We start from the raw sequence: 27,656 nt of genomic DNA on the forward strand, positions 1-27,656 counted from the left end.
ACAAACGTTGTCAAATAAACAGTACAGAAGACTGCGCACTACTTTACAACCTCTTATTAGTCTCTCTAATCGCCGATCTTGATAAATATTGATTTCGCCTCACATGTTCCACCCCATCGGCGACAAAGGTGCTCGGTCGCGGCTCCTACCCACTGCGGATCGGCCCGGCGACGTTTCGTACGCCTTGGATCCTCGCATCGTTCGCGGGGACTGGTTTTGGTGCGCGAATTGCGCCTTGGCTTCGGCAATACCCTCGCTCAGGTCATGGCTCGCTCGAAGGATTTCATCCGCCGCGGCAATTTCACGAGCCGCGGCGCTGTGGAAGGTAGTGCCCGTAACAGCCGCCGTTGCAGCGGCCGTGGTGGCCGGCGCAGTCGCGTTTGAACTCTCGAGCTGAGAGTGAATCGACGCAAACTTAGATTGAATACGCTCCATTTGCTCCAGCTCGCTCTCGAGCTTGTGTCGGCGCTGCTCGAGGGCAACTCGCACACTCTTGACATCGAAGACAGAGTCGAGGCTGATATCGAAAGCGTCCTCCATTTCGTTACGCAAGAACGAGTTGAAGTCATTGATCAGTGGCATTAAGAAGAAGCAGTTGAACTTCAGTTCGACAGCCTGCACGATATGTGCGCGGATGCCGTGGAAGATTTGGCGAACAAGCATGTCAACAATGTCAACCGTGACCGACTTCATTGTTCTATTCCACAATGTGTTCTCAACCAAGTCTGTGAGCTTGCACGCCTTGAGACTCTTCTCCGTTGGGACAAGCTCGCCACCACTGCGTCGCTTTTCTTCTCTAGAATCATGATGATCGTTCTCGTGCGGAGAAAGGACGCTTCTCAAGCCCTCTTTGTTCCCGGAGTGAAGCGACCACGTGACGAACTGTGTGGTTGACTTCAAGTCAGCGTGGCACTTTTCTTGGCAATCCTTCACGCGCTCGTCTACGAATCGACCGAAGGTGGAGCCAATTTTCTTCAAGAAAGCTTCGTGGCCGTTTAAGATGCGACCCTCCTTTTGCAAGAGGTACATGGCCACAGGCAGCAATCTTCGTGCGATGTGGGAAAGACGGAACCCGAGCTGGTGAACAAACGGCTCAAACGTCTCGCGAGCACGAGCGATGGCGATGACGCACGCAGTGCGCGTGTAGTTGACGCCATTGTGAATTTCATCGACGCCGCACGAGTTCACGATGTCTTCTCGGCTGACTGGCGGGCATTCCACTGAGTTCACTATGAGTCGGAACTCTTCGAGCGCACGGTGGTATTGCGCGCCACCAAAGAGACGCATCTCTGCGTTGGGAACCGTTTGCATCGGCATACACGGACGCCCATCAGCGTTCACGAATGCACCACCTCGAATGTGTTCGTGCGAAAGCGTCTCGCCAAAGATGCGCGTCGGCGCGGCGAGCGTACCACGAACGATTTCTGGGATCTTTTCAAGGAAGTGCTGGTAGAACGCTCGGCCCTTTTCTCTGAGATGTTCTTTGTTCAGGTCTTTGAGCTCTTGAACGGTCTCGGATAACTTGCTCGTCGCAATTCTGTGTTCTCGTTCAAGCACCGGAACAATCGTCGGAACGTTCTCCAGGTAACGCTGCTGCAACAAACGCTCGAGGAAGAATCGAAGTTGGCTCACGCCGACTCGGCTCCGTTCTTGTGAGCCTAGTTGACGATCCATACGGCGCTCCAGGTCAACAATGTCCTTTTGCTCTCGTCCAAGCACCGCCTCACGATAGTGTTCGTTCGAGCGGTACTGAGAATCTCTGTGAAGACCGACTCTGCCGGAGGGCACGGAGGTGAAGAACGGACCGCCACCTAAGACAGTTCCCGCGAGGAGACGCGTGGGTGGGTGCATGAACATCTCGACGTCCTCCGCGCGAGAGAATTGCGGGATACGAGTGTCGAATTTCGTGCTAACCATCACCGTACGTCGAAGATCCGGATCCGCTTCAAGCACCAGGCGCCGCGTCGTCGCGTTGGACCAGTCTGAGTTGTCTTCCAGACACAGAATGATGTAGTCTCGCTGACTCATCTTGCTTCTCACCAAATCCTCCACCAGGCGCGACGATTGCTGCAGAGACGCAAACTTTCTTCCCGGAGCAGCAGAAATTAAACCAGGAGTGTCGATGATGGTGAGGTTCGGGCAGTACTTATACTCGATCTTGACCACGATGTCCTTTGCCCAGAAGCCGTTTTCGTGCTCCAAGCGCCTGTTTTCGCCCTCGATGTGCGCCTGAAGCTCCGGTAGAGAAAGCTCCTCTTCGCGACCAAGGTTGTCGTCCTTGATCAAAAAGCACCTCGGCTCCACAGCCGTGGGGTTGTACTTCATGTTAATCGCGATCGGTCGCCTCGTCTTCGTACCTCCGCCGACGTGGTTGAACTGGAACCCCATGAGCGCCTCAACGAGGGCCGACTTCCCGTCCGTCTGGTGACCGACAACGAGAATCGCCGGCGAGTCGAACGGCTTATCGAACTCTTGCGCCATCGTGTGCAACTGCGAATACGCCTCGTAAAGGCGCTCGTTTGCCTTGTTGAAGAACGGCTGCGCGCCGCCTCCATCGTAGCTCGAGTCCACGCGTCCGTGCGCCCAGTACGCCGGCTTTTCGCCGGACTCGCGCGACAGCTCCCGCGCACGCTGTTCGAACCGCGACGAGTAATCATCCTGCATAATCCGAACCGATCGATCTCGTCAGTCATCGCGCTCTTCGTCGCCAATCACGAACAAAGTTGGTGAAAGTTCGCGAAAGTGACCGTTTAAAAACCACCGCGTCGCGACCGACATCAACATCGTTTCCAACGCACCTCCTCGTCTCGCTCTCGATCCCCACCCGCCGCTGAACGCGGTCGATCGACGCGAACGCTCGCCTCACCGAACGCCTTGGACAACCAGCGATCGGCGGAGATCCCGCTTCCCGTGGGCGACTGTCCGCTCATGACGGTTTGAACGTTTGAATGCACAGCGACGACTCGAGACGGGTCGTCTTCGGGCTCTCTCGCTCGACGTTTCTCGCGTACGCGGCGACGACGACGTGAAGAGAAATTCTCCCGCGCGCGTGCGCGATCGTCGACGACGCGTGAACGCTCGCGCGCGCGTGTGACGACGCGAACGTGACGACGCCGAGCGAAACAGCTCGCCGGCGAGCCCTCGAAAACGATCAATTTGATTTCCACAGTGTTTGGAAACATTGTTATATGTCGGTCACTTCGTTGAATCGTGAATCGCCGACGAGCCCCTCGAAATCGGGTTATCCAAACCGAGCCGAGGTTTGTCCACGGCGTCACAACGCGTCGGTTCGGAGACATGTTCGCCGCGACGAAGCCGCAGGTTGCCCTCCGGGCGCGCGCGCGTAAGAGGTACGTTCGGCTCGCGCGGTTCGAGGCCGAGAACGAAGAGAAACGGATCTCTGGCGATGGAGATCTTTGACTTTTTTGACCACGACTGACCGCGAACGTTTGGTTTTCATCGGCTCGCAGCGACGTTCGTGCACGCTCTGGTGGACGCAAGGCGATGGTGACGCGCGCGGCCGGGTACGATTATGACTTGCTCATTATCGGTGCCGGTGTTGGTGGACACGGGGCGGCGATGCACGCGGTGTCGAGAGGTTTGAAGACGGCCATCATGGAGGGCGACGTGATCGGCGGGACGTGCGTGAACCGTGGGTGCGTGCCGTCGAAGGCGCTACTCGCGGCGTCAGGACGCGTGCGGGAGATGCGTAACGCCGAACACTTGAAGGCGCTCGGGATTACCGTGCAGCCGGGAGCGGTGACGTACGATCGGCAAGGGATCGCGGATCACGCCGAAAACTTGGCGGCGACCATTCGAGGTAACTTGGAGCGCTCTCTCACCGGTCTCGGTGTGGACATCATCACCGGGGCGGCGAAGATTGAAGATAACCACACGGTTTCGTACGGTGCGCCAGGCACGGTCACCGGTGGTAAGGTCACGGCGAAGAACATCATCATCGCCACCGGCTCGACGCCGTTCGTGCCGCCGGGAATCGAGGTTGATCACAAGACCGTGTTTACCTCGGACGCTGGCTTGAAGCTCGATTGGGTTCCGGAATGGGTTGCCATCATTGGCTCCGGGTACATCGGTTTGGAGTTTTCCGACGTGTATACGGCGCTTGGCTCTGACGTCACCTTCATTGAAGCCATGCCAAACATCATGCCGGGCTTCGACAAAGAGATTGCCAAGATGGCCGAGCGTGTGTTGATCAGCCCGCGTAACATCGACTACGTCACCAACGTTTTGGCGACCAAGGTCACGCCGGGCATTCCGGGCAAAAAGCCGGTCACCATCGAACTCACCGACTTCAAGACAAAGGAAGTCGTCGACACCATGGAAGTCGATGCGGTTCTCGTTGCCACTGGCCGCTCACCGTACACCCAGGGCTTGAACACCGAAGCCATCGGCGTCGAGCTTCAGCGTGGTTTCATCCCGGTCAACGCGAAGATGCAAGTTTTGGACAAGGATGGCAAGGTTGTTGAGGGTATGTGGTGCATTGGTGACGCCAACGGTAAGATGATGTTGGCGCACGCTGCAAGCGCTCAAGGTATTAGTGCGATCGAGAACATGTGCGGCAACGAGAACGAACTCAACCATCTCTCTGTTCCGGCTGCGTGCTTCACGCACCCTGAAGTCTCTTTCGTCGGGTTGACGGAGGAACAAGCTCGCGAAAAGGGTGAGAAGGAAGGCTTCGAGGTCGCCGTCCGCAAGACAGCATTTAAGGGCAACTCCAAGGCGCTCGCTGAGAAGGAAGGCGACGGTATGGCCAAGCTCATCTACAACCCGAAGACGGGTGAAATTTTGGGTATGTGGATCTTTGGTTTGCACGCGGCGGACTTGATTCACGAGGCGTCAAACGCAATCTCGATGGGTTCCAAGCTCGACGACTTGAAGTTCACCGTGCACGCGCACCCGACACTCTCCGAGGTTGTCGAATCTTTGTTGCGCGGCTCGGACGGACACTAGATCGTTCGAATTGTTAATACAACATTCATTAAAGGTACAAAACGTTATTAGTAAAAATCTTTCAATTTGTCCCGAAGCTTGTCGATGTCGCCGTAGAGGTCGATGTCCCCGGACTCCAGGGCCACGCTGATTGTGCGGTTTGGGGTAAGCGCTCCAGGAGCGCCGGGCTGAAACTCTTCCGCGGGATTACCGAAATGGACGTGCCAAAGCGCTTTACCTGCATCGCTTTCGGAAAGCCATCCCGCGATTTCTCGCACTTTATCCCGCTGCGCCTGTGTCATGTACGGTTCAGCGTCCTGCATTCGTTGTAAAAAAAGGCGTGGTCAGTTCGCTCGTTCTACATGTCTTCACTCTCGCCACAAAGCTACCGTCGTCTCATTCAATGGTATTCGTTTCTCTTCAATGACTTTCAGATCCGAAAGATGGTGTTTTTGAAGGTGTATAATCCTTGACGACTCGCTTCGCGGTGCGCTCGGGGGCAGAACAAAAGCAACACGCACCGTCAACCTCGCGAAGACCTCGATCGTCTCCCCCGACGGTTTCGACCCGAATTCGCGCATGTAATCGAATACATCACACGTCGCGTCATACGCCTCCTCCTCCAACCGTCTCGTTGCGAGCGCCATGAACCAATTACTCGTCAACACCTCATCCGCTCGCTCGCGTCCCTCTGCCTTGACGAAATCGATGACCTCTCTCGCCAGCTCCCACTGCTCCATCCGCCCGATCCCGACCAGGACGCTCTTGTACCCATCAAGCTCCATGTTCGATCGGACCTTTTGCAAGATCACCTCCGCCCGCACCCCTCGGCGATGATTTCTGAGCAACGCGAGCATGAGTTCGCTCAAAAACTGTTCATCCAGCGGCTTCTTCCCGACCGAGTACGACCCACCCTCCGGTCGCGCGTCCGCGTACGCCTCCCACGCGCTCGCCCGCTTTGGATTTTCGTGTCGCCACGTCGCGTAGTCGTCCACGGAGACGTCCTCGGCGACGGCGTCGATGTCGTCGAAGCCGCGCGGGATTCTGCGTGCGCGCCGCCGCCGGTTCGCGCCCGTCGACGTGCTCGACGCGCGACGACGCGCGACGGACGCGGGCGCGCTCGGGTGTGATCGCGTCGAGCGCATCTCGCGCGCGGTCGAGGCGCGGGCGCGGGCGCGGTCGAGGCGCGCGCGCGCGGCGGGCTCTGCGGAGGCGTCGTGTTCGAGGACGCGGTGGTTGCTCGGCGACGCGCGAGGCGTCGCGGACTACCGCGTTACATGGCTGTGATGCTAGGATGGACCTACCCCGAACGCGCGCCGTCGTGAACCCAGCGATAGAGCTTGTCGTCGAGCCAGCCGGACTCTTGCGCGGTGTCGTGTTTGTGGCGGACGGCGCCGAGACCATCGGCGCTCGCGACGTCGTAATCACTTTGGTGCACGTGCGTCATCTCCAGAGTCGAGTCGAGGTTATCCGTAAACGTGCGACCCGGTGGTGATTGGATGGAGTAAAACCTGTCGATCTGCCGTCTGACGCTCGGTAAATCGCTCTGAGCGAACATCCAGTCGAAATTCCTGGAGAGGATGCCCTTGGCGTCGCCGAGCAGATCCGGGAGGTTGGCGTTCTCGCTCGTCAAAACCTTTGGCCATCTTCTTGACCTTTCGTTCCCTGCGTTGACTAAAAGGAACCGAACCTGACCGTTGAGATCCATCACGCTCGCTGTGGTGTTCGAGTTGTGCGCGACGGCGCTCATATCGCGCTGAGTGGGTTCTCTCAAAACAGTCAGCGTCCTCAATTGGCATTGAGCGTTCTGTGCGTCCTTACGCAACTGTTGCAACTTCACCTCCATGTCTAGGATTCCAGAACGACCGACGTGATGCGCGATGACGTGGCTTCCAGGACGAAGCGCGGCTTTCACGACCCGTTTCCAGTGCTCATCTTCATCCAACTGTTGATACATCTCGAGTTCTGATCCTTCTTGCGCATACTTGGATCGCTCAAAACGTTGTATGTCAACCCCATTCTGCGCCATGTGCGCCAAGAGTGACCCGCCCCCAGTGCGAGGGATGTGATAAAAGTACACGATTTTGCACGTTTTCGGTGCGACACCGAGGTTCGCCAGTACCGAGTCATCATCATCCTCGCTAACGTCATCAGCCCCCATTCGATATCGAGTTCTAAAAGCTGCCAATCCCTTGAGCACTGCTGCTTGACTCAGTGTCGGCTTGACGATTTCTTTATCAGTCTTTTCGAGGTTATCGAACACGTGTTCGCCGAAATCAGCGGCGAAGAAAGGATTTCGTAACAGATCTCTTCGCGCCTTTTCGATTGAACTGACCACTCTCTGCCCCGGTGACGGCGGTACGTTCACGTTCAGCTTTCGCTTTGATTTTGGCATCGTACTCTCGTCACCGGTCGTGACACGCGTTGTATCCTTACGCGCCGCCTTTCGTGCTTTGACTCTCGTGAATTTCATCACGAGCGCGAGTCGCTCAAGAAACGTCTGAGGCTTTCCGAGACGAACCTGCTGCGTTGTGTTCCTCACGTCCGCAGGAGATTCACTTACGAAGTCATCATCTTCCTCTGTCGTCTTCGGTGTCGTCAAGTCTCGTTCATTTGACTTCTGTTTGTGGTTGCGGCGTTTGGCGCGCTGCTGCCGACGAGAAGCGCGCTGACGCGGTTTCGTCTGCGGCTGTGGATTCGCCTCGTCAGAGGGTTCGATGGTCGACGCGTTCACGCCTTCGATCGAATCCTCCGCTCGCGCGAGTTCACCGTTCTCCTCCGCTTTCGCCACGCTCTGCTCATCGTACTGGTCCTCATCCAAGCCCTTCAACGAGTCGTCGACGCCCTCCTCCTCCTCCGCGCGTTCGCCCGCCCGCGCGAGCGTCGGCACAAAGGACGCCCAAGACCACCCCAACGCCGCCGTGCGAGCCACACCCACGGTGTTCTCACCCCCCACCATCTCCCTCGCGTCCTCTTCCTCGCGCACCCACTCCATGATGGACCGATCGAACGCCCGCTCGCCCGTCGCCGTCGCCGCAAACGTCTCGCGCGGCGCCCCCGATTCCCTCCGACGAATCGCCTCGCCGATCATCCGCGCCCGTCCCGCGTGGATCACCGGGACGACCGCGCGCGCATCCATCGCCCCCTCGTCGTCGCGCACCGCCGCCACCGTCGCCGCGAACCCATCGGTCGTCGCGCCAACACCATCGACGCGCGCGACGCCACCGCCGCGCACCACCACGAGCGCGCTCGCGAGCCCGAGCGAGAGCCCGAGCGCGGCGACGAGCGACGATCGTCGTCGACGCTCGCGCCGTCGACGGGGGCCGTCGGCGTCGACGAGGCCGTCGAGCGCGTCGTCCATCGCGACGATGTGTCGATGGTGTTCGGGGGCGTGTACGCATTGAAGCTATTTTAACCCCATTATTGTCACCGTGCGTGGTGCACACGCCGCGACGCCGCGTCTGTGGTCAATAATGGGGTCAACATAGATTTAATACGTGGAGACCACACCCACGCGGTCTCGGCGACGTCTCGGCGGCATTCGTCGCGCGCGCGACGCCGGGCGCGACGTGGGACGCGCCCGGCGCGCGCGGTTGGGGGCGATGCCTCGTCCTCGGCGTCGGCGCGCGACGCGGGCGGTCCTGGGACTACGCGTGGGCGCGCTGTGCGTCGTCGCGCTCGCGCTCGCGCTCGCGTGCGTCCGAGTCGAGGCGACGGCGGCGACGACGACGCTTCGCCCGCGCGTCGCCGATCGCCGAGCGACGGCGCGCGATACGTACCTGTACGTCTCCGTGGACGTCCCGGGGAAGGCGCGCACGGTGACGGCGTTTGAACCTCGAGCGGAGACGGACGTCGTGCATCACATGTTGCTCTTCGGATGCGAGACGGCGGCGAGCGGGATCGAACGCGCGGTGGGTGGGATGTTCGGCGAGAGCGGTGGGAGAGTCGCGGTGTGCGCGGATGGGAAGACGCAGGCGTTGCTGTACGGATGGGGGAAGGGGGCACCGCCGATGCACATGCCCGCGGATGTGGGATTTTTGGTGGGCGACGGCGCGTTCGGCGCGCTCGTGCTCGAGGTGCACTTTTTGGATCCGCGACGCGCGGATGATGCGGGTGAGAGCGGGTTAGACATCGTTTTGGCGCCGGGACGGCCAAAAATGAGCGCGAGCGTGCTCGCGTGGGCGAGCTATTTCTCGCTACCGCCGGGTGAGGCGTCGACGGAGGTGCGCGCGACGTGCGCGTACGACGGCTCTCGCGAGCTCCGGGCGTTCGGCGTGCGAGTGCACACGCACGAGCGTGGGACGAAAGTGTGGATAGATCGATTGGTAGGGGGTGATGAGAATCGTCCCGTTCGCGTATTCGAGCGTGATCCGCAGCTGCCGCAGATTTTTGAGTTGTTGTCCGAAACAGAGAAGGAGCTGACAGTTGCCGCGGGCGATGTGTTACGGGTGACGTGTAGCTTTGACACGAGGAACGAGAGCGAAGTCGTCGAGGCTGGATTTGGGGCGTCGCACGAAATGTGTAACATGTACGTCATGGTGTACAGCGACGAACCGCAGTACTTGTCGTGTCTGGGTAGGAACGACGGAGGGAGAGGACGGTTCATCGTTGAGTCAGGCGACTCGCCCGAACACGCGGAGGACATGAGCGCGGTGCGAGTGCACGTTGTTGCTCCGCAATCAGCGGGTGTATCAGCTTGGCCGAAGCAACTCGGAGCCGTGGGTGGGATTCAGGCGACGACGGCCGGAGAGCACGTGTGGATGACGAATCGGGGGCCAAACGTGTGGGAGGCCGGTGACGACTTGAGCGCGGCGAAAATCGTCGCCGATGATGCAATCGTGCGCTTGAATGTGCTCACGGGGCGCTTCGATAAGAAATTCGGTGCCAACACGCACGTGATGCCTCACGGCTTGCGCGTCGCCAGGGATGGCTCGATCTGGGTCACCGACACGGCGCTGCATCAGGTGTTCCAGTACGCGGCAGATTCCGGCGAGTTGAAGCGTACGTTTGGTGAGAAGGGCAAAAAGCTCTCCGGCGCCGAGGGCTTTTGTGCCCCAGCCGATGTTTTAGTTTTAGAGGATGGCTCGTTCATCGTGGCCGATGGATACGGGGAATGCCCAAATAGAATAGGACGGTTCGCCGCGAACGGGACCTTCGAGGGAGATTTCGAGCTGAGCGGAGTGCCTGAACCGGCGTTTCGCGTCGCTCATCAGCTTGCGTACTCGCAAGTTCGCGCCGAGATTGCCGTGGCCGATCGAGAAAATTCTCGAGTCGTCCTCTTCGATCACGCAGGAAAGTTCAAGCGAGCGGTAGATTTGTCAAAGCACGGGTACGCGTACGGTTTGGCGTGGATGGGTAGTGCACTGGAGGGCATGGATGGCTATTACGTTCTATGCTGGAGTCGAGACGATGCGATGCCGACGACGACGCTGGTGCGCGTGTTTTGGCCAAGCAACCCCTCGTCGGAGCCGGTGACGCACGCGTGGGACCTCGGTGACTTCGAGGTCCCGCACGTGATCGCGATGCAGAGTAGTAAGAACGCGGGCACCGATACTTGGGGTCCGGGACTCACCGTTCACGTCGGTTCGACGACCAAGTCGCTCGGCACAAACTACGAGCGCCTGTGGCTGGGATTGGACCCTCCAAAAAAGCTCAGGACGTCTCCCGCGCTCTCAAGCGGTACCAACTCTCGCACTAAGGGCGTCACCGCGGCACTCGTCGTCGCTTGTTTGATCGCCTTCGCGTACGGCGCATGCCGCGCGAGACAAAGCACCGCCAGAACGCACGCTGCTCAAGGCGGTGGCCGCCTCGAGCTCGTCGTGCTCGTGCGCGCCGAGGACGACGACGACGACGACACCGAGGCCCCTCCAGCTGCGCATGCGCACGAACGTCGATTGAATGGACCCAAAATCGCCGTCGACTGATCTCGTAATCGTCCCTCGACGGATTAGATGGTCCACCGCTGGCGCGTTCCGACGCTCACTTTCATCTGGATTTGTACATCACGAGTAATGACTCAACCACGACCCCCCCCTCGACCGAAAAAGTCTCGAAAACGGATGACTCCGTGACGTAGCCCTCCACGTGCGTCACAACACAGAACGCAGACATGTCCTTCACCCTCTCTGCCTCCGTCGCGCGCGTCAACGCCTCCCCGGCGTTCGCCTCCAAGGCCTCCAAGGTACGCATATGATTCGCTCGATCTCAAACACGAGCGCGCGGTGTGCGACGAGCACGGGCGCGACGCGTTGAGGGCGCCGACGTCGAGCCCTAAAACCCGCGATGGGGCGGCTCGACGCTCGGCGTGCGCGCATCGCTCGCGTCGACGCGCGCGATGACGCTCGGATTATCGATGGGCAAAAATACCGCGCGCGTGATTCTTCTCACGGGCTCCGACGAGACGCGCGCGAGACGACGACGAGCGTGAAGACTGACCGAATGGCTTTCCGCTGACGCAGGTCTCCCGCCCGGCCGCCGCGAAGCGCGCCGGCGTCGTCCTCGCCTCCGCGAAGACGGACTCCATCATCGAAGAGATGAAGACGCTCACGGTGCGTGTTATTCGGTGAAGACGCGTTCGTGCGTTCGCGCGCTCGCGCGGGTGCGCGCGCGCGAGAGGGTCGTTCCAGCGCGGGAACCCTACCGACCCTTGTCGAGCGACGTCGACTCCGTGGGCGTTCGCGTTCGATTGGAGGCGCGCGCGTGATCAAAGTGGGGTGTGCGCACGACTTGAAATTATTTTCGCGCGGTTTGCGTCGATGCGAGCGTCCTCGGGGCATCGTGCCGCGCGTCGTGGTTGGATAATTTCGCGGCGATTCACCGCCCTGCGAGTAAAACCCTGAAGATGAAGACTGACAGCCGATTTCGTTACATCGCGCGCAGCTCCTTGAAGCGTCCGAGCTCGTCAAGCAAATCGAAGAAGTGTTCGGCGTTGATGCCTCCGCCCCGGCGGGTGGTGTGGTGATGGCGGCGGGCCCGGCTGCCGCCGAAGCCGTCGAGGAAAAGACTGAGTTCGACCTCGTCATTGACGAAGTCGCCGCCGACAAGCGCATTGCTATCATTAAGGTTGTGCGTGGTCTCACCGACTTGGGCTTGAAGGAAGCGAAGGATGCCGTCACGAACGTTCCGTTCACCATCCTCGCGGGCAAGAAGAAGGAAGAAGTCGAAGCCGCTAAGAAGCAGCTCGAGGAAGGCGGTGCCAAGTGCTCCATCAAGTAATCGTTGAGTACTGCATGCCTCTAATTCTTTATCCAGGAAGAAGAGCCGCGTTAGTCTGCGATAGTAGATAGGAAGGGCCCTTTTGCGAATACACACCCAGTTATCTTAAAAATCGTCACCTCGTCTACAAAACTATACTAGCGCCCGAGTGGAGTAGCGCGCTCTGAATGCCGAGTGCTCAACACAATGTCTCACAATTCGTCCTCGAGGGCGTAGCGCAACTCCTCAACCGCGTCGTTAATTTCTTGCGCCGATCTCTCGAGCTCCTGCGTCGCCTCCGCGACGGCGTTATCGAACTCCTCGCGTGTCGGCTCGGGGGCTTCTTGCACACACGCACAGCCCCGCGTGCACGCCGACGCGTTGTCACCACTCACGTGCGCCCATGACGGCCTCAACTCTCCCGATACTTCATCAACATTTACTTCACTCGCTCTCGCGACGTTATCCATCCTCACTTTGGCGTCCGAGCGCTGCCAAGACCACTCGCCTCGATTCCGCGCCCGCCGAAGCGCATGCAGTGCACACGTCATCTCCAAACGAGTTCGCTCGCCCATCTGCACAATGCGCACCATCGTAGCCATCTCATCGCACTCTAACTTTCTCAATCCTCGCTCGCACGCGATGATCTGCACGTTCATCGTCGTCGTCGTCGTCAGTATCGCGTTCAGACGGTCTCGCGTGTTCCTCTCTCGCGTCCGACGCACCTTCTCGCTCAGCGCACCCATAGACGCCGTTGCCGCCGTCGTTGCGCTCACGAACGCTTCATCACTTAACGTTCCCGCGAGCGCGGCTGCGCTCGCGGCATTCCATCGCTCGTACGCCGCGCATCTTTCACGCTGGGTGTCAAAGAAAGTCTCCAGGAGCTCGCGAACGGTACCCTCGAGCGGGGCGATGTCGCGCGCATTGGCGCGTCCGGTCGCGGTCGTGGGCTCGGGAGCGATCGCTCGCGACGCCACGGCGGCGACGGACATTTCGAGCGAGGCTGATTGTGACACCTGGTCGTTTCGCGAGTACACTGAACAGGCGTTTACAACTTTTCATGGCGGTCCGTCGTACCCACATAGAGATTATTTACATTCGTTCGGAGTCGTGTGGTCGATCGTACACATCGCGTACGGTACTCATATAGCCGCCGAGGTCGCCGCGCACGTGGTGCCCTTCGCCTTGCATGTCTCGCATACGGCGCGTCCTCCGGCGGGAGCCGGAAAGTGTCCCCTTGGGTGCGTTTCCAAAACGGTGCGAATCTGAATCTTGTCCAACATTTGGCAGGACCAGTAGTTGTACTCGTTCCCATTCTTCTCGAACCACTTCACCTCGATCGGCTTGAGCGCGTTGGCCGCGCGCACGCGCGTAATCTCGCCAAACCACTCCTCGCCACCCGCGCCCTTGACGGTGACCTCGCCGCCGACTTCGAAATCCTTAATACTGAGCCGATCGGTCGGCTCCCTCTTCGACTTTGGCGGGGTTTTCTTATTCGTCTTCGTAGTCTTGTTCGTCTTCTTTACCGCTGGCTTCTTTGTCGATTTCTTCGCGACGCTGTTCGCGCCGTCTCGCAGGGTCGCCAAAACCACCGTCGCCTTGGCCTTCGAGATCGTCTTCTTCGCTGCGGGTGTCTTCTTCTGCACCTTCTTCGCTGCGGGTGCCTTCTTCTGCACCTTCTTCCTCGGCGAACTCGACGGCAGTTCGTACGACTTCTGACCCGTCGGCGGCTTCGTCGAGGCAACCACGCTCCTCTCCAGCGAACCGAGCATCTCCATCACCGTATGCATCTGCGATTGCAAGCTCGCGATGTTGTTCCACAGCAGCGCGAACTCATTCGTGGACCCGGTGGGCATCGCGCGGTGTCGACCCGCGCGCACGGCGCGCGCGCGGGGGTTAATGCAGCGCCTGACGCCGAGACCGTTACGCGCGACGCGAAACCGACGAAATCCGTCGTTTTCGACCCGCACCCGCACTCGCGCGCGCGCCCCGAGCGCGCGGCGGCTCGATGTCCTTCTTCGTCGGCGCGCGCGACGCGTCCGAGTCGTCGAGCGCGTCGTCGTCGGGCGCGACGAGGGACGCGCGCGGCGCGCGCTCGAGCGTGGGCGAGTGGTGCGACGACGACGACGCGTTATCGCGCGTGGACGACGATACGTTGAACGCGATGCTGCGGCCGAGCGTGTACGCGATCACGCGGGAAATCAAACGGCGAGGCGGGGGGGCGAGTGAGCGGTTGCGGTCCATCGCGGCGGACGCGCGTTGGACGCGCGACGCGACGACGGAACGGTTCGGAAGCTTGCCGGTGTTCGCGAACGCGCGGTGTGGGACGTGGTACGTCGACGCGCCGGAGTGCTATTTTAAGTCCACGGACGGGCACGATAAGAATTGGGCGTTCAGTGGGGTGAGATTGAACGCTCGGGTCGCGCGCGAGGCGGCGGCGAGAGGCGGATGCGTCGTCGTGGACGCCACGGCGAGCGCGGTGAAAAGGTTCCCGGATGCGATGTCGAAGACAGTGCCGATATGGTGTGAAACGCTGAATAGGGCGGTGGCGAGAGCGGGTGGGGTGAGGTGGAGAGAGGGCGATGACAGAGGCGTGACGCTGCCAGAGTGGATTTCAACAAACGAGCGCGAGGCGGTGAACGCGAGGCGAGAGCAGTTCGATGACTCTCTGCGGCGATCGGGATGGGACGCGGGGAATGAGCTGAGAGATATCTTGAAGAAACCTTTCCAGTGCGTGTGGGTGAGTCAGGGCGGTGATGGCAGCGAGTTGACGCTCGAGACGTTGCGAGCTGCCGATTTCACACCAATCGTACTCCTGTCGGCGAGCGCGCCACTGCTCGGACGAGGTGAGCGTTCCGTCGGCGATGATGGGCGGGCGTTCACGTATGTTCCAGGAGCGGGAGACGACGAAGAAAGTTGGGCGCGCGGGCTTACGCCCGAAATCTACAGGAAACATCGAGACGCACTGCTGCGAGCAAACCAGGGCGACGTGGACGTGCTCATATCAAAACTCGTCGCTCGATCTAGAGATAGCAAAGGAACGGGCGAATATAGCGAAACCGTCATTGAACTCGATCCAGAGTGCGGTCTAGGGGCGTGTCGAGTGGCATCGCGTCGAGTCTACGATAGACCAGATGTCAACGACCTCGCGGATGCATTCTTACACGTTGGAGAGCTCGCTGTGGAATCGAGCAGACTCGCGACGCCCTTTTTGCACGTTTCGGCTAAAAAGGATAAAATCAGTCGCTCGGATTTGAAGAACGCGATCGAACCGTCTATTCAGTTCGTGAGACGATCGCTGCCGACACCCAAGGCACGCTTGTGCGTCACCTGCGACGACGGCGTCGATCACTCCGTCGCGATGGTCATCGCGCTCTCCATCGCGTTGTGTCCCCAGTCTCTTGGTGCGGATCTCACGAAAGACGATATTCGACGTCGATTAGCCGTGATCTCTCGAACGCACCCCGACGCTCGACCGTCTCGCGGATCGCTAAAGCAGGTGTACAATCACTTTGTGGGCTAATGTTATATAGGTTCTAATCACAATTGAACGACGCTGAACGCCGATCGGAACAAATCTAGACGCACAATCTGTACGTAACGTACCGCCCCGCGGTTTCGCTAGGCCTGATGATGCGAACGACTTGCCCCCGCCGCATGCCGTAGTACCGCGCAATCGGATCGTGCATCTGGATACGCGGCAACTGCGTGTCCTTCACCTTGTAACGCTCCAACAGCGTCCTCTTCTGTTCATCGGACAATAAAATGTGTTCCGGCACCAACACGTGATCGACGATGTTCACCAAGAGCTCCGTCTCCTGGAACTGCTCGATGTAAAACTTTTGAGTCTGGCACTCTAGCAGCGATTGCTTCGCAAACGGCGTCAGCGACGCCTGCACAACGATGATCGCCCGGAACACGTTCTCCTCCTTCATTCGCTTCGCCAAATCCTTAATCGTCTTCACGCCTACCTTCTCTTCATCCGGGAAGAAGACGAAGATGTTCTCGCTCGGGTCGTCTTTTCTCGGCGCCAGGATCGTGAGCGAGTCCCGCTTTGGCTCCTCCCCGAACTCCTCCGCGAACGAATCCGCGTCGCGCTCGAGCTCCCGAGCGCTCACCAGGTACCCACGCGCCGCGAGCATCTTATGGATCGTCTTACGGACCCGGAATAGGCGGTTACGGCGATCGCTCGACATTTTCTCTCGGCGATTTCCCTCGATTCGATTCGATCGCGCCGCCGCGCGGTTTTACGCGTCCCGTGCCTCGGTCCCGGGCGTAAACGGCGTCGGTCGTCGCGCACGCGAACGACGTTCACGCGTACTTCGCGCTGGACGCGATGGCGTCGCCCGCGATGGCGTGAAGCGCGCGCGAGACGCGACGAGGTGTGACGATCGCCGGGCGAGAGGGCAAAGAGGAGTTTTACACTGGAGAGGGCGCCGGATTGTACGCGAGAGGCGTCGCGGGACTGCGCGCGGCGTGTTTACAACCCAATCGATCGTTTGGGAACGTTCAAGGTGATCTCGCGCGTGGAATCACGTTCGGGAAGGTTCTCGATGGCGTCTAGCGCGGCGACGCGGGCTCGAGCGCAGGCGTCGAGGGCGAAGGCGGCGCTCGCGCGGACGTCGGCGTCGACGTCCGAGCGCGAGCGAGACGTCGCGTGCTCGGCGAAACGCTCGAGCGCGCGAGCGAGATCGGATGCCTCAGCGTAGGATATACCGAGGGCGACCTCCGGAAGCGAGCTCGCGACCAGACCGCCTGCAATGAGGACGGATCGGCGAAGATGGGGATGGTCCGCCTGGGCGAGCGGCGGAGCGAGCGCAAATTCGAGCACGGCTCGACCGATGAGCGGAGCGTCGACCGCGTTCCGGGCGTGCCTGGCGCATTGACCGATGGTTTGGAGTATCTGTCCGCACACCATGGCGTCGAGTCCGTCCAAGACGCGGCCCGAGGTGACCTGACGCTCGAGCCGGAGAGCTGCCGAACGCAAGAGCGGAGCGACGAAGCTATCGCCAATGAGATGACTTCGCGTCGACGCGGATGACCTTGACTTCCCGCGCGCCTCCAACGATTTCGGTGCGAATCGTCGCTCGACGCCCAGTCGATCCCTCACCGGTGCGTTGGATGCGTCATCCAACAACTCTGTTGTTCGCGGAGTCGCGAGATTCGCCGCAGCGACCTCGATGGCGCTGAGAGTGTCCACGACTTGTGACGCATCGCAACTCTCCGACAGCGCGTGCTCGATCGTTGGTGGTCCCGCAAGACCTGGAGTGACCGTAAACAGCGAGGCAAGACCTTGACGCCGAGCACGATCGAGAGGATCGGAGTCTGGCGTTGGTGGATGCGCGTGCAAAATAGCAACTGCGAGATCCGCGGCGCACGAGGCCAACTCATGCGGTTCTTTTGCCACGAGATCCGACACCGCGTGAACCGCGCCTTCGGCTCTATCAGCAAGGTCTATGTCTGTTTGTTGAGTGGACGTGCCCGTTTTCGCGTGTCTCAGTGCGTCGACGCACTCACGCAAGGTTTGCGGTTTAGGCAGCGAAGCTATTCGCCTCTCTGTGAGGCTCGCAGGATCACCCGAACGCAGTGATGGCTCGTCGTCGCTATCCATATCGTATGGTATGAGATCATCATCTTCATCGTTGTCAGATAAGTCCGATTCATCGCTATCATCTCGACGGACGCTCCACATGTCGACGACTTCATCTGGATCGATGCTCTTTATCTCAACCTTTGCTGGGACGTCGACGCCGAGGAACTGCTCGTCGGTCGCGTCGCCATCACCACTTTCTTCTTCCACGATCACGTCATTGTGCACGATGCGCGTCATATCTCGCATCCACTCGCTCTCATCATCCGAGCTCTGCGCGTCGTCTCCGTCAAGGAGGCGCAACGGATTGCTCGCATCCATCTTCAGTGATAGCTCGTGAGCGATCAGACTCGCGTGTCGCCTTGCGCGTGGGGCGACCGCATCGAGACGTGTGCTCACCCCCTTCAAGATCAGCTGCGTCGGGTTCCCGCGCATTGCGTTCCACTCATCGCTCGGCGTTGCCGCGAGCAACAACGCGGCGCTCCACGTGAGATGGCGCTGTGCACCCACCGAACCGCCTCGCACGAAATCTTCCGAAGACCAAGTCTCGAGGAGCGCAAGTATATTTTGCGTGCACGCTGTTTTCACGCGAGATGCGTCGCAGCCGCGCTTAATCGGCCGAAGAATTGTGAGGCGTAAGAGCGCCGGAAGCGCGTTTCTAGGCACGCCTTTGCGCAGCAGTAACGTCTCACTCAGGTGGAAACGCATCGCCTCGCACGACCAGTATCTATCACGCAATAAGACACGAAGTATGACGTCCAGTGTCCTCCACGTGCACGAATCTTCTCCCTGACGCCCGTCACACGCGGCGAAGAGATGGGCGATCCAACGGGTTGCCGCGTGCGCGTCGCCCATTTCATTCATCATCGTCGTCCCCCAACGCAACGTTACCGGAATATCGTCCGCGTCGACGATCGATCGAACCTCATCCACGCTCAGCGAGCGCACGCACGGGACGAACGCTCGCAAAGTCGCTCGTGCCAACGCTCCCGCGCCGCCTCGACGACACATCCGACACGCCGCCGCCGCCGCGCTTCCCGGCGCCTCCGTACCCCCCGCCAGCACCCTTCGCGCGCACTCTTCCTCGTACGAAGTCGTCGTTCGAAACATGGGAATCTCAAAAGTCCGCGCGTCTAAGCGTTCGAACGCCCCGATCATCGCCTCCACCGTCTCGCTCGCCGCTCGCCGCGTCCGCGTCCAACCGCGTCTCCGCGCGTCCTCCTCGAACGCCATCACCCCCTCGATCGCCCCTCGCGCGACCGCGGTCGCCAACGACTCCACCGCGTACGCCTTCGCGACGTCCCGACCACCGCCGTCCCTTCGAGCGATCGCGCTCACCGTTCGAAACGTGCCCGTCAGCGCCGCCCCGCTCGAAGACGCCTTCCCTTGAATCATCTCCCCTCTCACGTCAAACCACGCGTCGACGAGCGCGCGTCGGTCGCGCTCGCGCAGCGTCTCGTACCACGTGCCGACACCGCGCGTGAGCACGCCCTCGCACGCGCGCGCGCGCGTCGTCACCACCGAGAAGACGGCGTCATCGTCCACGGCATCGCTCGACGCCGTCGCTCTCTCAGCCTCGACGAGCGCTCGGAGCGCGTCGAGCGCGTCCGCGCGCCCGTCCGCGCGCGCGAGCGATGTGAGCGCGTCGTCCGACATCGCGATCGACCACCGTGACGTCGCGCGCGGCGCGCACTGGAGACATTCGTTGACGATGCGCGACACCCACCGCGCGCGCGACGACGCATCGACGACGACTCGGACGTCCGGCGACGCGCCCGGACGGCACCGACGCGGCGGCGGCGGTGAAGAAAAAATTCTCGACGCCGCGCGCGGCGTGCGCGCGTCCGTTCGCGCGCGCGTGTCGGTGCGAGCGCGATGCGTCGTCGTGGGGACTCGAACCGGCTTTATTCCGTGACGCGACGACGACGACGACGACCATGGGTTCGGACGAGGGGAAGAAGGCGAAGAAGGCGAAGAAGGAGAAGAAGGAGAAGAAGGAGAAGCGGGAGAAGCGCGATCGCGTCTCGGAGGAGGACGCGGAGGGGAAGAAGCGCGCGAAGAAACGAATGCGCGAAGAAACGAGTGGCGGCGGCGATGCGGGTGAAGAAAACGCCCCGACGACGACGACGACGGAAACGGGCGAACCACCGGCGCCCGGGACGTTTCCGACGTCGAAGACCAAGGTGTACTGCGGGAATTTGTCGTGGAACGTGGACGAGCAGACGTTGATCGAAGCGTTTAAGGATTGCGGCGAGGTCGAGTCCGTGACGTGGTTCGAGGAGAAGGCGACGGGTAAGTTCTTAGGCGCCGGTGTCGTGGAGTTTAAGACGCCGGAGGGGGCGGCGAAAGCGGTGGCGGCGTGCGGGCGGAAGGTGTTGGGACGCGAGACGCCGACGCGGTTTTGGGAGCAGCGCGGGAACACGGCGGAGGAGCGGGCGGCGGCCAAGGCGGCGGCGCGCGAAGCCGGGGGCGGGCAGGGCGACGTGAAGAAGATGGGACCGAAACCGGACGGGTGTTACACCTTATTCATGGGGAATCTGAACTTTCAGATCGACGATGATAAGATTTGGAAGTTTTTCATGGATAACGCCGAGGTGGAGCCGACGACGGTTCGATGGTTGACGAATAAGGAAACGGGCGAATTCCGAGGCGTTGGGTTCGCCGATTTCGCCGACGACGAGTCCTTGGACGCGGCGGCAAAGTGTAACGGGCTGCCTTGCATGGGGCGACCGATCAGGCTCGATTGGCAGGCGCCGAGTAATCGCGGTTGAACGGATTTCCGACTGGCTTTCGGTTTCTAATATCTACAAGATTCATCGAACATCTAAGAATCCGACTCGCTCCCTTGCGCGTACGCTCGATCGTGCGGACAACGCGGAATCGGAAGGGGTAAAAACGGGAACGGCGCCGTGGATGTTTCGCTGAGCGCCGGTCCAAGCGCCCGCGCTCTAAATTGTTTAAGGCGTTCGCGCTCGGGCGACCAGTCGTCCCCTGACGCGGCAAACGGGACGCAGTGCCATGGGAAGTTCACCGACACACGCCTGAACGACTCGTACGCGTCCATAGTGTTTTCCCTGGGGATTCGATGGAAGCACGCCAAGGTTTGGAACGCCGGTAAATACAGGAGAGACCCGAAGAACATGCGTCTCGCCGCGAGAAAGGATGGCTTGGCGTAAAATGCCGCCGCCGTTGCCACGAGCGGTAAACCGAGCGCGACGGATTCGTACGCGAACGGCTCAGTTGTCAGGCCCACGGCGCACGCCACGACACCGAGCGGGAGCAGAGCGAGCGAATTTCGCACCGCGACGCCCGCGACTCGACGGCCCGTCTTGTCGTACATCGGGTGCGACAGCATGCGATATCCTCCATTCAGATAGTCCTCCTTGCCCATATACGCCAGCGCCATGAAGTGCGGCATCTGCCAAAAGTATAGCGCCGCCGCGAGCACGTACGCGCTCGCATCGAGCGCCCCATCGTCGTTCGCGGCGGCCCATCCCATGAGCGGCGGTATCGCGCCCACCACCGCGCCCACCCACGTGTTCGTCCAGTGCGCCCGCTTCAGTGCCGTGTAGGCCCCCGCGTACAGCGCGATATTCCCCGCCCCCAGCGCCGCCGTCGTCTCGTTCGTTGTCGCGGCCAATATCCCGGTCCCACTGATCGCGCACGCCGACGCGAACGCCCACGCGAACCCCTTCCCGCACCGCCCGCTCGGCAGCGCCCGTCCCGCCGTCCGACGCATCATCGAATCCGGCACCGTCTCCACGATCTGATTGATCGTGTTCGCGCTCGCCGAGCACAACATCGTCCCGAACGAAACCTCCGCCAACCCGATCGGGTCCACCGCGGACCCGGATCCCAACACGTACCCGCACGCCGCGGTGGACGTCACGAACGCGCTCAGGCGAAACTTACTCAGCCCGTACGCCACGCTCAGGAGCTCTCGAACGCTCCTCGGCGTCGTCCACGTCGACGCGAACGCACGCGCGGTCGTCACCGCCGCCGTCGTCGTCGCCGTGGACACCGCGCGTCGCGCGAGTGCTCCTGCGTGCGTCGTCACCAACGTCGTTCCACCGATTCGCATCGACACCGCGCTCGTCACCGCCCGAGCGCTCGTGGACGCCGCCGCGCACGAGGACGATCGCGCCAACGCATCGATGACGACGCGCGACATCACCGCGCGCGCCGACGCGTCGCAAAGTGTGTGAATGTGTGACGTGATGTCGTTGCTCGCGAACCCTCGAGAATTAAAACGTGACGACGACGCCGCACACGATGGCGCTCGCGCGTCGCGCGTCGACGGGCGCGCGCGCGCGCGGCGCGGTGCGCGATGGGCGACGCGCGGGGGGTCGTTCGCACCCGCGAGCGTCGAGGGCGAGCGTGCGGGAGACGAATGAGGCGGTGCCAGTGCTCGAGGTTGGAACCGGGACCCCGCTGGACGACGCGCGCGCGGCGGCGCTGGCGATGGCGCTCGAGGCGGAGCGTCTGGGAAAGATGACGCTCACGGGACCGAGCGATGCGGGGAATCCGTATCGAAGGGTGGAGTTTCGGTGGGTGACGATTCGAGGGCGGACGCTTTTGCAGCGCGAGCGGTTCGACGCCAGGCAAGCGTTCGCGAGTAATCACGCGATCGATGACGCGGCGAACGGGGATTTGAAGGGCGCGACGGCGTCTGTGGTGATCGCGGAGGCGCTCGACGCGGGGTATAAGCACTGGAGATTGGAGCACTCGAGCGGCGGTTGGAACGTGACGGCGAATGTGAAAAAAAAGCGCGCGACGGTTTCGAAAGAGAAGGGGTCGAAGCGTTTGATCGACGGCGAGGGCGCGACCGGGGCGACATTTGTGGTCGGTCCCCGCGCGCATGATCGCGAAAAGGCGCGGATGGTGGCGACGGATGACGCGTTTTTGAGGTACGTCGGCGTCGTCGCCGAGGATGGGTCGGTGCGGGCGAGCAAGCGGGACAAGTATAAGCAGGTGGAGGAATTTCTGAAGATTTTGAATCACGCCGTGGACGAGGCTACGTCGGCGAATCACATGGAGAGCGGGAGCGCGGTGCGTCCGCTTCGAGTGTGCGATTTAGGGTGCGGGAACGCGTACCTGACGTTCGGCGCGTACTCCTTGCTCGCCATCAAGCGCGAGATTCCCACGAACGTCGTCGGCGTCGACGTCAAGCGGCAGGCGCGAGAGCACAACACCGGCGTCGCGACAGATCTTGGCTGGGGCGATTCGATGCATTTCGTCGAGGGCACAATCGCGGGCGCAGGCGTGAGCTTTGGGGAGAACGTAAGCGCGCCGCCGGATATCGTGCTCGCGTTGCACGCGTGCGACACGGCGACAGATGAGTCAATCGTCCGAACGGTGCGCTGGGGATCCCCGCTTGCGCTTATCGCTCCGTGCTGTCACCACAACCTTCAGATGCGCCTGAAGAAATCAACCGTCCAGGCGTTTCCTCCTCTCTCACGACACGGTATCCTATCGGAGCGCTTCGGGGACGTCCTCACCGACGCCTTCAGAGCTCACATTCTCCGTCTGTTAGGCTACCGCGTGGACGTTATGGAGTTTGTTGGCGGCGAGCATACGCCGCGAAATACTTTGATTCGCGCGATTCGAACCAACGCCCTGGCATCGAAAGAGGCTTGGGAGGAGTACGATAACATGATGAAGACGTGGGGAGTAGAACCCTTCTTGGCGGAGGAGCTGAGGGGGGAAATCGCCGAGGCGAGAGCGCGAAGCGGTGCGTAAACTCTCAGGATTCCTGGATGTAACCTATATGTATCATACCAGTGTGTTCTTTCTACACGCGCTCGCCTAGCTTCGTGCCCGTGACCGTGCGTCTGAATCTCCTTTCATCCGCGGCATCTTTCATCTGCCCGAACGCTCTCGGCGTTGGTTCTTCGGCTTGCCACGAGCGAGGCGAGATGTGGTCGGTGTCGGACTCCGCTCGGTCGGTGGAGAGCAAGCCATCCAACCTGGTCTTGGACTTGGCGATGTCATGGATACTCTGCATGATATTTGCGCCGAACTGCATATTGTCCTTCCCTTTCTCGCGCTTGTTGAAGGTGACAATGAACCAGATGAAAATGACGCTGAGCACGACGTTGATGACGACGACGAAACCTAATCCGGCGACCACGCCAAAGTGGTTGACGACATAAACACAAAGTGCGGCGTCGCCGCCCAACAGAGCGATCGTGAGTAGAAGTTTTACGGTGTTGAACAGGAACAGACGGATGACGATTTCCTTGACGAGCATGACGACATTGCTCCAAGTCGACTCCTCAACCGCTTGCGTGAGCTCTGTTTCATCCGTCTCCTTCCTCGCGGCCTCGAGCTCGGCGGAAAGCTGCGCGTGTTCCCACTCTTCGTCGGTCATACCCACTTCGCGCTTGAGCGTTTCGCGCGTGGAATGTGGACTCTTGACTCCGAGCAGGTTGGCGATGCCGTCGGGAATCATGCTCGAAAACAAGTTTGCGGTACTCCCAGTGGACAAACTGGCGCGATGTTGCTTCTCCGGCGATGGCAAAACACCCGATGACCCGATCGACCCCAAGGCTTTCAAACTCGGCGACAACGACGGGCGCTCTTGTTGCGGGCTGCTTTGGGATCCCCGGACGAGAGCGGGAATCACGCTGGCTATGACGTTCGCCGGCGTCGGCGACGACGACGCCCCACCGTGTCCGCTAGCCGACGAGAGGTACTCTAAACCGGTCCGCACGATCGGTGCGTCGAAGAAACTTCCGCCACCGCCATCGCTTCCTCCCAACGACGTTCGCCCGTGTGCGCTCGACGAGCTTAGCCGCGCCGTCCTGCGCCCCGCGCGTCCCTCTCTCGCGTCCTCCGAATCCGTCGCGTTCACGCTTGATTTCCCCATATCTTTCAGCATCCGCGCCATCAAATCCTTAAAATCGTCCACGGTCAACAACCCGAGATCGTCATCCCTCCGCCGCCGCAACAGGTCTCGCACCATCGTCCCCCACGCGTCGACGCACCGTCCCAATTCCATCTCCCCCTCGCCCGCGTCCTCCAGCGCCGCCCCCAAAACTTCCGCGCACGTCCGCGCGAACGCCATCGCTTGATCCTCCGTGATCCCCAGCACCCCATCGACGTCGACGCATCGAAACATGAGTCCCACCTTCTCCTCGAGCGCGCCGCCGCACAGGACGCTCAGCGCCGCCGCCGTCGCCAGCGCGTCCACGCGCGCGTCCCCCGACCCCTCTTCCTCCCCATCCACCGCGATCGCCGAGAGCAAGGATTCACCGAACGCCGCGTTCACGCTCGATCCGCACCGCGCGATCGCGTCCGCGAGCGCGCTCGCCGGCATCGTCCTCGGCGTCTTCGTCGTCCCGTGCGAGGACCCATCGTTCGTCGCGCCAAATCCCGCGTGACGCGACGCGTCCGCGAACACCTCCGCGCACGTCCGCGCGCGCAGGGGCGACCGGGCGTGCGCGTTCGCGAGCGCGCCGAGGAGGAGGAGTCCATCCATCGCGCGCGGCGTGGAATGCGCGCGCGATCGTCCTCGACCGGTGGTGATTTTCATCCAAAGGCGCGATCGACCGGTCGATATCGATCGCGACCGGTGGGGTCGACCGGTCGCGAGCGGTCGCGAGCGGTGCGTGCCGACGCCCCAGCTAAACCCTATACCCTAAACCCTAGATGTGTTTGAAATTTAAACATCACACATCGCGCGCGCGTCGACGCCGCGCATCGCGCGACGCGGCGTCGCGCGCGATGCCGCGAGGGAACTGCGCGCGGTGCGGAGAGCCTGGACACTGGGCGAAGGATTGCACCGCGCCGCGCGCGCGCGCGAACGAACGCGATGGGATGGAGACGATCGCGGACGGGACGACGACGACGACGACGGGACCGGACGGCGACGGTGACGGTGACGGCGACGGTGACGGGAGGGAGGACGACGGCGACGGCGCGACGGAAGAAGACGGCGCGACGACCGAAGTTTTCGATACACGAACACTTGCTCGGGCCGAATGGGTTGGGGGTGGTGTACGCGACGTTTCCGGAAAAGTTTCGAGAGGCGTCGAAAGGGGACGGACACGAGGCGGCGGACGCGGCGGCGTTGGTGGCGATGTATAAGGAGTGGGCGGTGAAGATGTACCCGTACGCGCCGGCGGAGGAGACGCTGGAGCGGGTGTCGAAATTGGGGAAAGATAAGGCGGTGCGGGCGGCGATTCGGGAGTTTCACGAGAGAGACTTCGGCGGGGGCGTGGGCGAACGCGTGGCTGAGATGGAGCGAGAGGAGGCGGCGGCGAGAGGGGAGGATGTGTTCTTTCCAGATGACGACGACGTTGACGACGAGAACGCGCCGACGACGGCTGGGGCGCCGGACGCCGACGACGGGATCGTCGCGGACGACGTCGATTTTCCAGACGACGACGACGGATTCGAGGATCTCGAGGAGGATTACGTGTTCGAAGAAGAGGACGAGGACGCCGCGGATGCCTTGCGCGAGGCTGATGCCGCGGGTGCGGATGAAGACGTCGACTTCCCGGATGATGACGAGGATGACGAGAACGACGACGAACCATCTGGAAAGCGCTCGAAACAAGTCAAGGGAGCGACGGACGCGACCAAGGAGGCGTTCGCGAAGCTGGCGAAAAAGGTCGGGAAGAACGTCGAGGAGGAAAACGTCGTGCGGGACGCGACGAATGTCAGTCCCGTGCGTTCGCCGCCGCGGCGAAAGATTCTGCGAGTGCGACCAAAAATTTTGGACGCCTCGAGCGAGGACGAGGACGAGGACGAACCCGAGGAACCCGCGAGACGTCGACGAGCCGTGCACATGGACGAGGACGACGAGGAATGAAATGGTTGCAATATCGAAGCGCATAATCATTCACAACTTATAGGCGACTAGGCGTGCGCGAAGACGCCGAGGTAATCACTCGAACGTCGCCGCCGTCAATCTCGAGCACTTGGGGTTCTGCGCCGAGCACGCCGAACGACATGCCGACATCGATCCTCCAAATCTTACCGTCGCACTCGCAGTTCGCGCCTCCGAGTTGCGGAGTGTGACCAACAACCATTCGATTCGCCCCGTCGATCATGCCCAGCGTCTTCTCGAGCAACTCGCACGAGCTGCTTCTGTCCTGATTCGTGGCAAAGTTCTCCGTGCCGTACCCGCGATGCCAAACGATGGAATCGCGCACGCCACCGATCGCCATCCCGAGCGCCGTGCGCGTCTCGTCGTCCTTGATTTCCTTCCCGCGCATCCAGTCCGAGACCGCTCGGTTGAGCTTGTCCAGGCCGTACTCGACGTGCCTGGGCACCAACCCCCCGTGCACGAACACCGTGTCGTTGACGATGAGCACGGTGTGATGCATCGAGAGCTGCTGCGCGAGAGGGCCGCCCGGAGAGAATAACCCGATGCGCGCCTTACTTTGTCTCGTCCACGCGTCCTCCTCGTCGATCCCGAACGCGTCTCGGAACTTATCTCCAAAGAGCTTCACCAAGTGCTGACTGAACCTCGTCGTCTCGCCGAACGCCCCTCGCGTGACGTACCGGAAATCACCCGAGATGTTCAACACCTCGTGATTCCCGTTCATGACGTACACCGCCCCACCAGCCTTCTTCGCCTCCTTATCCAGCTTTTGCAATAAGATCAAGATGCCAATTTCGTCGTCGCCGCGGTCCAGGATATCGCCCAGCTGCACCAGCGTCGCGTTCCCGCCGACCCACTTCGGATTCACTCCATCATCGCCGTCTTCCAGCACCCCAGCCAACCGCAGCGCCCGTCGCGCTTGTCCGATATCCCCGTGTAAATCCCCGATCGCGACCACGCGTCCCGGCGCTTTCACTCGAAGTTCCGGGTACGCCTCGCCCGCGCGCGTCGCCTCCGTCGCCGTCCCTCGCCGCATCGCCCCCCCCACCGCGCGCATCGCCCGTCCACGCCCGCCCACGCGATGTACCGTTCACG

General features: G+C 61.2%; 17 protein-coding genes across 17 annotated transcripts; 7 read left to right on the forward strand and 10 right to left on the reverse strand.

Annotated features, from left to right (window-relative positions):
* Positions 1-99: 99 nt before the first annotated feature.
* OT_ostta04g04820 (P-loop containing nucleoside triphosphate hydrolase) lies at positions 100-2,930 on the reverse strand (the record flags this gene model as incomplete). Its single annotated transcript, XM_003078975.1, has 2 exons — positions 100-2,658; positions 2,799-2,930. The coding sequence occupies 2 exons, from the start codon at positions 2,928-2,930 to the stop codon at positions 100-102; spliced, it is 2,691 nt and encodes an 896-aa protein (XP_003079023.1).
* A 367-nt stretch (positions 2,931-3,297) lies between these two features.
* OT_ostta04g04830 (Pyridine nucleotide-disulphide oxidoreductase,class I, active site) lies at positions 3,298-4,968 on the forward strand (the record flags this gene model as incomplete). Its single annotated transcript, XM_003078976.1, has 2 exons — positions 3,298-3,350; positions 3,471-4,968. The coding sequence occupies 2 exons, from the start codon at positions 3,298-3,300 to the stop codon at positions 4,966-4,968; spliced, it is 1,551 nt and encodes a 516-aa protein (XP_003079024.1).
* Positions 4,969-5,015: 47 nt separating this feature from the next.
* On the reverse strand, positions 5,016-6,092 carry OT_ostta04g04840 (unnamed product; the record flags this gene model as incomplete). The annotated part of the gene is made up of 2 exons (XM_022984606.1): positions 5,016-5,264; positions 5,469-6,092. 2 exons carry the CDS (start codon positions 6,090-6,092, stop codon positions 5,016-5,018), a joined length of 873 nt encoding a protein of 290 aa, XP_022838857.1.
* A 155-nt stretch (positions 6,093-6,247) lies between these two features.
* OT_ostta04g04850 (unnamed product) lies at positions 6,248-8,308 on the reverse strand (the record flags this gene model as incomplete). Its single annotated transcript, XM_022984607.1, has 1 exon — positions 6,248-8,308. The coding sequence occupies one exon, from the start codon at positions 8,306-8,308 to the stop codon at positions 6,248-6,250; it is 2,061 nt and encodes a 686-aa protein (XP_022838858.1).
* Positions 8,309-8,549: 241 nt separating this feature from the next.
* OT_ostta04g04860 (NHL repeat) lies at positions 8,550-10,871 on the forward strand (the record flags this gene model as incomplete). The annotated part of the gene is made up of 1 exon (XM_003078979.2): positions 8,550-10,871. The coding sequence occupies one exon, from the start codon at positions 8,550-8,552 to the stop codon at positions 10,869-10,871; it is 2,322 nt and encodes a 773-aa protein (XP_003079027.2).
* A 185-nt stretch (positions 10,872-11,056) lies between these two features.
* OT_ostta04g04870 (Ribosomal protein L7/L12, C-terminal) lies at positions 11,057-12,162 on the forward strand (the record flags this gene model as incomplete). Its single annotated transcript, XM_022984608.1, has 3 exons — positions 11,057-11,128; positions 11,406-11,495; positions 11,827-12,162. The coding sequence occupies 3 exons, from the start codon at positions 11,057-11,059 to the stop codon at positions 12,160-12,162; spliced, it is 498 nt and encodes a 165-aa protein (XP_022838859.1).
* Positions 12,163-12,353: 191 nt separating this feature from the next.
* On the reverse strand, positions 12,354-13,133 carry OT_ostta04g04880 (unnamed product; the record flags this gene model as incomplete). Its single annotated transcript, XM_022984609.1, has 2 exons — positions 12,354-12,788; positions 12,867-13,133. 2 exons carry the CDS (start codon positions 13,131-13,133, stop codon positions 12,354-12,356), a joined length of 702 nt encoding a protein of 233 aa, XP_022838860.1.
* A 150-nt stretch (positions 13,134-13,283) lies between these two features.
* OT_ostta04g04890 (unnamed product) lies at positions 13,284-13,997 on the reverse strand (the record flags this gene model as incomplete). Its single annotated transcript, XM_003078981.1, has 1 exon — positions 13,284-13,997. One exon carries the CDS (start codon positions 13,995-13,997, stop codon positions 13,284-13,286), a length of 714 nt encoding a protein of 237 aa, XP_003079029.1.
* Positions 13,998-14,149: 152 nt separating this feature from the next.
* Positions 14,150-15,664, forward strand: OT_ostta04g04900 (Initiator tRNA phosphoribosyl transferase; the record flags this gene model as incomplete). Its single annotated transcript, XM_003078982.2, has 1 exon — positions 14,150-15,664. The coding sequence occupies one exon, from the start codon at positions 14,150-14,152 to the stop codon at positions 15,662-15,664; it is 1,515 nt and encodes a 504-aa protein (XP_003079030.2).
* Positions 15,665-15,719: 55 nt separating this feature from the next.
* On the reverse strand, positions 15,720-16,337 carry OT_ostta04g04910 (DNA-directed RNA polymerase RPB5 subunit,eukaryote/virus; the record flags this gene model as incomplete). Its single annotated transcript, XM_022984610.1, has 1 exon — positions 15,720-16,337. One exon carries the CDS (start codon positions 16,335-16,337, stop codon positions 15,720-15,722), a length of 618 nt encoding a protein of 205 aa, XP_022838861.1.
* Positions 16,338-16,621: 284 nt separating this feature from the next.
* Positions 16,622-19,387, reverse strand: OT_ostta04g04920 (unnamed product; the record flags this gene model as incomplete). The annotated part of the gene is made up of 1 exon (XM_003078983.2): positions 16,622-19,387. One exon carries the CDS (start codon positions 19,385-19,387, stop codon positions 16,622-16,624), a length of 2,766 nt encoding a protein of 921 aa, XP_003079031.2.
* A 281-nt stretch (positions 19,388-19,668) lies between these two features.
* On the forward strand, positions 19,669-20,502 carry OT_ostta04g04930 (Nucleotide-binding, alpha-beta plait; the record flags this gene model as incomplete). The annotated part of the gene is made up of 1 exon (XM_022984611.1): positions 19,669-20,502. One exon carries the CDS (start codon positions 19,669-19,671, stop codon positions 20,500-20,502), a length of 834 nt encoding a protein of 277 aa, XP_022838862.1.
* Positions 20,503-20,555: 53 nt separating this feature from the next.
* Positions 20,556-21,902, reverse strand: OT_ostta04g04940 (UbiA prenyltransferase family; the record flags this gene model as incomplete). The annotated part of the gene is made up of 1 exon (XM_022984612.1): positions 20,556-21,902. One exon carries the CDS (start codon positions 21,900-21,902, stop codon positions 20,556-20,558), a length of 1,347 nt encoding a protein of 448 aa, XP_022838863.1.
* Positions 21,903-22,003: 101 nt separating this feature from the next.
* On the forward strand, positions 22,004-23,470 carry OT_ostta04g04950 (Methyltransferase domain; the record flags this gene model as incomplete). The annotated part of the gene is made up of 1 exon (XM_003078986.2): positions 22,004-23,470. One exon carries the CDS (start codon positions 22,004-22,006, stop codon positions 23,468-23,470), a length of 1,467 nt encoding a protein of 488 aa, XP_003079034.2.
* A 52-nt stretch (positions 23,471-23,522) lies between these two features.
* Positions 23,523-25,211, reverse strand: OT_ostta04g04960 (EF-hand domain pair; the record flags this gene model as incomplete). The annotated part of the gene is made up of 1 exon (XM_003078987.2): positions 23,523-25,211. The coding sequence occupies one exon, from the start codon at positions 25,209-25,211 to the stop codon at positions 23,523-23,525; it is 1,689 nt and encodes a 562-aa protein (XP_003079035.2).
* Positions 25,212-25,456: 245 nt separating this feature from the next.
* Positions 25,457-26,546, forward strand: OT_ostta04g04970 (Zinc finger, CCHC-type; the record flags this gene model as incomplete). Its single annotated transcript, XM_022984613.1, has 2 exons — positions 25,457-25,598; positions 25,633-26,546. 2 exons carry the CDS (start codon positions 25,457-25,459, stop codon positions 26,544-26,546), a joined length of 1,056 nt encoding a protein of 351 aa, XP_022838864.1.
* Positions 26,547-26,583: 37 nt separating this feature from the next.
* Positions 26,584-27,618, reverse strand: OT_ostta04g04980 (Phosphoesterase domain; the record flags this gene model as incomplete). Its single annotated transcript, XM_022984614.1, has 1 exon — positions 26,584-27,618. The coding sequence occupies one exon, from the start codon at positions 27,616-27,618 to the stop codon at positions 26,584-26,586; it is 1,035 nt and encodes a 344-aa protein (XP_022838865.1).
* Positions 27,619-27,656: the final 38 nt, after the last annotated feature.

Source organism: Ostreococcus tauri, assembly GCF_000214015.3.
Source record: "Ostreococcus tauri WGS project CAID00000000 data, contig chromosome 04, whole genome shotgun sequence".
NCBI lineage: Eukaryota > Viridiplantae > Chlorophyta > Mamiellophyceae > Mamiellales > Bathycoccaceae > Ostreococcus > Ostreococcus tauri.